The 6,000-nt window shown below is 39.1% G+C and overlaps 1 protein-coding gene across 5 annotated transcripts in view; it reads right to left on the bottom strand.

The window, feature by feature from the left end:
• Positions 1-5,600, bottom strand: part of tfpia (tissue factor pathway inhibitor a) — a 48,683-nt gene extending 43,083 nt beyond the window's left edge. For 3 of the 5 annotated variants that reach the window (XM_020041484.3, XM_020041482.3, XM_010889922.4), the window contains exon 1: positions 5,465-5,591. In XM_020041484.3, the coding sequence (XP_019897043.1) occupies positions 5,465-5,558 (94 nt within the window). In that variant the 5' untranslated portion in view covers positions 5,559-5,591. Of the gene's footprint in view, positions 1-5,464 lie in introns of all 5 variants that reach the window. The other 2 variants (XM_010889923.3, XM_020041483.3) reach the window with 2 other exon arrangements.
• Between the last annotated feature and the right edge of the window lie 400 nt (positions 5,601-6,000).

Consider the following 6,000-nt stretch of genomic DNA (forward strand, 5'->3'; position numbering starts at 1 on the left):
AGTTTTATTCATGTTAAAAAGTGGGGGAAAATGTGCATGGGGGGCAACAAAATAAAATGAATGCATTCACGTTACTTAGTAGACTCTGTCATCCAAAGTAGTGAGGCCATATGTTTTCGGCACTGGACTCCCATGAGAATCAAACCCAGAATCCTGATGTTATGAGCACCATGCTCTGCCAACCGCCGCACACAGGATAAACATTATAACAAACATATTAAGACGGTAAGTCATACTAGATAGTCTTTATCACATCTTTAAAAAATGTTGGGGGCTGAAGAGTAAGCATTGAAATCATTATACCTTGAAAGGACTGCCACTCTCTTAAAAAAATCTAAGCATTTGATCTAGACTACTATAAATCCTATACTCACAACAATTCTCTGTGACAGAGCTACAGAAGACTTTCCTGATGTCAAACTGCTTATTATAAAAGCTAATTAAAAATGCAAAGTAATTCCCTGTAGCATGTGGGACCACATCAAAGACTTAATGAACAGCTAATTAAATTAATTTCCTGAAAAATGTATGAGTGAGACATTGTTTATGGTATTCGCCTCCACCAGACGATTAGAGAAGCCTTAAGGGTCTGGATCCATTTCACAGCTTATACGTTAATGTTGCGTTTATAAAAGGGCAGGTAACCCCTTTAACCGTTTTCCCTCTAATACTTCCAAATTGATATCCAATTAGTGGTCGACAACGATCTTTCATAAACACCATTGCATAGTGCAGATAGCAAACACAGCTAATCAGTTTTCAAGCATATTTTATGCTTGTGTGTTTGTTTGCATTAATCAATAGAAGTTAATATACAAACAGGTACACTGTAAGCCAAGAGAAAGTTTACATGCAAACAAGAAAATCAGTTAAGACCAAACTTATGGGGCCTCAATATACATACTATATTGAATTCAGTGCATCTGACGACCAGTTTGCGATTACAACCTTGCCTCTTCACAACAAGTTTGCAGCAAAGAACTAAATGTTTCCGCCAAAGCACATCTTACAAAGCCTTCCTTCTTATCCTACTGCTCTCCCAACCAGGAGATTTTCATTAGTACACACATGCTAGAGCATTCAATTACCCAGCCAACAACGATGATTGAGCTCACAGGCAGCAGGCCAACCACAAGTCATCGCAAGAGAGCGACGTGACAAGGCATAGGCATCCATCATAGACATCCACTACAGGCATCCAACCACCATCTGACCCAGGAGGCACTGTGTCAACTCGGCATTGTCGCTATGCCTCGACCTGGATTCAAACACGTGGCCAGAATGACTTGGCTGTACTGCAAGGCAGTTACTTAGACAACTACGCCCCTTGACAGCCCCCCCCCACACACACACACCCAAAAAAGGGCTACTGCAAGGATATGGCCCTACAAATCCACGTCTGAATTATAATTACTTAACAGAGCTCGACAATAACGATGGCCCTGTGCCAGTCAAAAATCAAGTGGGGACTAACAAAACTAGCAATTCACTGTCCCGAAATTTGAGATTGAAATAAATAATAATCGCATTATAAACTCGACCTCCTGCTGTTTCGTAATCTGGCACACGCACAAATAACTATTGCAGCCCCTTTCGTGCGCTGTTGGCCAGTCAAGAGTCGAGCAGTGATGTGACGCATGGCTGTCTGGTAAAATATTTAAAAACTTGCACGAGTCACTTAATTGAAGAAGGCAGCGAAGGATAACTGAGCTCAAACGAAAGTGAGATGCACTGAAAGAGGTCTGTCGTAAGTTCCCGGCTGCAAATGTGGGTCTTTTTACAAAGTCACTGACAACTTACGCAAGCAGTCCCTGACCAGCCATGGCAATGGCAAACAGCACCTGGCCTGCATGACAGCCAAGCGGGTGCCTGACAATCCATCTTCAAGGCCCTTGACCATACTGGTCAGGAATTTAAATGCAGATGCCCATTGGGTGATTGCACAACTTATAACAACCACATACCTAGTAACTAAGACGGGCCAGCCAGTTGGAGTTAGGGTTTTGTTTAAAAGTCAAATGTTTTGTTGACTGCTATCTTTTTATACATTTTTATAATTAGAAATGTGATGAAAGAAATATAGAAATATTTCTATATTTTATATATCCAGAATGCATTTAATAAATGACTAAACATGTTAAGTAACAAAAGTATTTGTTTATATGTATTAACACTGATAAAATACAACTTTTGGAAGGACAGAGAATGACTTGGGGGCCAGTAAGTTCCAATGGGCCAGTGGCAAAAAAAATTATAGTTCAGCCCTGCTTTAGGTGGCACACTTGACATGACAGCACATAATGAATTAGCAATAGCTTAGTAACAGTACAGTAACAAGTACAAGTACAATGCCATACACTAAAATTGGCATTTGGGAAATAAGAGCAAAACCACCTGGGAATGAATTATTTTTGCTATTCATCCTCTTGGTCTTTCAATCAAAATATTCACAAAAACCTAACCCTTAATTGAAAAATACATTGAATAAATATTTTTTTTCACACTTATTGACATGCCTAGAAATGTTATGAGTAAAATCTAACTGAAGTATATACACAATTCATATTTATGTTTTTAAGTAAACTTTTAGTGAACTTCAGGGGTGTAAGCCATGAGGTCCTGTTCCAATGGGGTATAACTATGAGGTGAAACAAAGGCCTTATTCCCATAGTCCCATCCATCACTATGGGAATGACTGATGTGTGACAAAAGGTTTTTGGGCTGCACAAATTAGGAAATGGCTGTAAGAAAATAGTATGTAACGGTAATTAAGAAGGGAAATAATTAAGAAGTTTAAAGTAACTGGAGAGGATGTGGATGTGTGTCTATATTGACCCCACTCAAAGGGAGGATGATGGCCGAAGAATCCCCAAGGATCACCGCTGGATGTTAGTTTAGACAAATCTTTTTGTGCAAACTGTTCCAGTTCTCCAAGATTTGAATATATTTTTAATGCACAATGGCTGAAGGAGGAGAATAAATGGATTTGGCTGTGGATTTACTGGCAAAGCCTTTTTTGAGAAGGACTGGAAATTGTGAAGCTGGAAATTGTGAGGAAGGATTGGTTGACCAACCCCGCAGCTAAGCAGCCCTGTCCCAGTCAGGGCAAGAATATATTTGGCACTCTCAATCGAGAAAATACAAAGGTACATCTGGCTTCCATGGTCAAAGCAACATTGAAAATTGTATGGCTGAGAGTGCCTGTTTTTTGCAACCGACCAATATGGTGTTTGGTTTGAAGCCACGCTGGGTTTGCAAACCTGAATTGCCTAACCAAGGCAGCAACCAGACCCCAAAGCACAGCAGGACACTCGAGAGTTTGTTCATGTTTTCTTTGGTAATGACATTGACACACGGAAGACAGTAGATTCTCGTTGAAGGGTCTTAATTCTGGCAAACAATTAATCTAAAATGTTTGAAACAATGATTTGAAATGGTTCTCAAAACGAGTTCCCTACATTGGCTGCCATCCAAACCAACAACAGGTATAACAGGGTCACTACACTACATTCAATGCATTGAATTAGTAAGAAATGACTGTACTGTAGATGGCTAGCTAATAGTTATTGAGTACCTATATGAAAACCATTACTCCAATCACTCCATGGCTGGATAATTTCTTTAGAAAACAATGACAGTCAAACAGCTAACCCATACGATATATAAATCGAAATTAAGAGAAATAATGCTCCGGAAAAAATGAAGAGACCACTGCACCTTTTTCTTTGCTTTCCAAAAAAGTTTAAAAGGAAAGTTTTGAGTGAGGAACTGAATCGTTCAATTTGCAGTGATCTCTTAATTTTAACCCTTCTGTTCCTCACTCAAAACCTTCCTTTTCGACTTCTTGGGAAAGGTGCAGTGCAGTGGTCTCATTTTTTCCAGAGCTGTATGTCGGTGCAGTTCGTACATTGCAATATAACCGTAAACAGTTTTACTTTAGGCTTACAATAATGTAGCTACTGAAGCTTGCAGCCAGCGAAATTGTAGTCTATCCTGAACAAACCCTAATGCCTAATTTGTTTTGTCAGTGGCAAGGACCAAACCCCGGTCAACAATGTGTTAGTCCGCGTCTCTAACCACTACAATATTTAACAATGGGTCCTCACTCACTCGCTCAGAGAAATTCGCTCTTCTTGGCCTGCTCCACTTACGCAGTCTGGCAAAAACCTTGGCGTACCTTGTGTCTGAAGTTCAGCTTGAATCTGTTTGATCAAGGTGCTTTTTCATTCAAACAATCCTTTGCTGTGGTCTACCATCCCCATGCAAGGAGGTGGGTCACAGAAGCACGGGCCTTAACCTTCTTGATAACATTATGTACAGTGGAAAAAGGAACACCAAGATCTCTGGGGATGGACTTGCAGCTTTGACATTGTCCATGCTTGGCTACAATCTTGTGTCTGACCTCCTCAGACAGTTCTCTGTTTTTTTGGTCGAGTCTTATCGCTGTACACACAGTGACACAAAACAGGAGAATGGATCCTTTTCTCTGTTCAAACTTATGGAATTAGTGATTTTCATATTGCAGGCATCAGCAACTCAATTCAAAAGCAAAGGACAATCACCTGCTTAAAATCCCATTAGTTCTACATGGTGCTGATACTATTATCTGGGCCACTTTAGGATTATTTGGGGGGGGTTCCAACTGCAAACCACAGAAATACAAATCTGAATACAAAAATATTTAAAAATGTCCACTGTTTTCTGGAACAAAATTATGCATTATTTGATCTCATATTTACTCTCTGAGATACAGAGGACTTGACCTGCTACCTTGACAACATGGCTCAGTGAACTGTGGCAACTTGGACTTTGATAGTCACAAACGGGATGTTTCAGATCCACACGCACCTACCTGGAAGCAAGGGTTTTCCCAAACAGCCATGCCTTAACGAGACAATGCGTTATTGTTGGAGATAACATCTGTTTGAAAAACATGATTGACAAACTGGACACCTGGTTGTTTAACAGCTAGTTTTAAAAGTAAATAGGCCAAGGGCCATTTTACGGGTAATGTGGAACGCACAGGCTTGACAAAGGGAAACAGAAAATAAAATCCCTAAAACTGTATAGTAATAGTAGCCTATCTCACCTTATTTTAAGTGTTAAGGTCAATGTTGTCGAATTTTAGGCATGTGTGATGCCTAACAACAAACACCTACGATTAACTAACAACATTTATGAAATTTCTATCGAAACAAATAAAGATGCGAGAATAGAAAAATTGGCAAAAGTAGCATATGACACCGTTTTCATTTATTACATTTGAAAATGTCACGCGCCAAAATGGTGATAGAAGTATTACAATAACGCACTGTCTTTTTGATACAATAAATCTATTCCCGCAAAAAAGCAACACGTAATAAAACACAATGAAACAACTACACCGTGGCATGCAAAGTCCAACACTAACACATGGCTACATAATGGAGAAAATGAAGCCATATAAAGTAGAAATACCTCTTACCTATTCCGTAGTCGGACTCCAAATCACAAGATCCCAAATAAGCGGAATGAACCAAAACAATGCATGAAATCCACCAGCTACTTATTGCAGCCATGTCAGCGTTTGGAGTATTGACTACAGTAAAGTTTTGGTGAAAACTATATTGTATGATGGTGGGTCGCACCCACGTACTTCCGGTTACTAATAGACTACACGATAGTTACTATGACATAGTATATCCTAATACCTAATCATTTTTATATTAATATTTTTTGAAATCAATAAACGTAGCCAAAGATAAAATGTTAAAATTATATGCCAATCTGCACGAACAAACTCAGGAAATTGAGTTGTAACACTTATGTATGAATTGAACACTGCATGTACGTAATTTGATGATAGAAATCCATTATTCTTAATGTACTGTGTTTATACAATTACTAAAGAAAGCTACAAATTCGTCAACCCGTTTTGGAATGTTTCTATGAGATGATATCGTTGGATGCCTTCCCTTCTCTATAACATTTTTCTTGTTTACCCAACATTTGTAACCTATT

Source organism: Esox lucius, chromosome 20, assembly GCF_011004845.1.
Source record: "Esox lucius isolate fEsoLuc1 chromosome 20, fEsoLuc1.pri, whole genome shotgun sequence".
In the NCBI taxonomy this organism is placed as follows: Eukaryota; Metazoa; Chordata; class Actinopteri; order Esociformes; family Esocidae; genus Esox; species Esox lucius.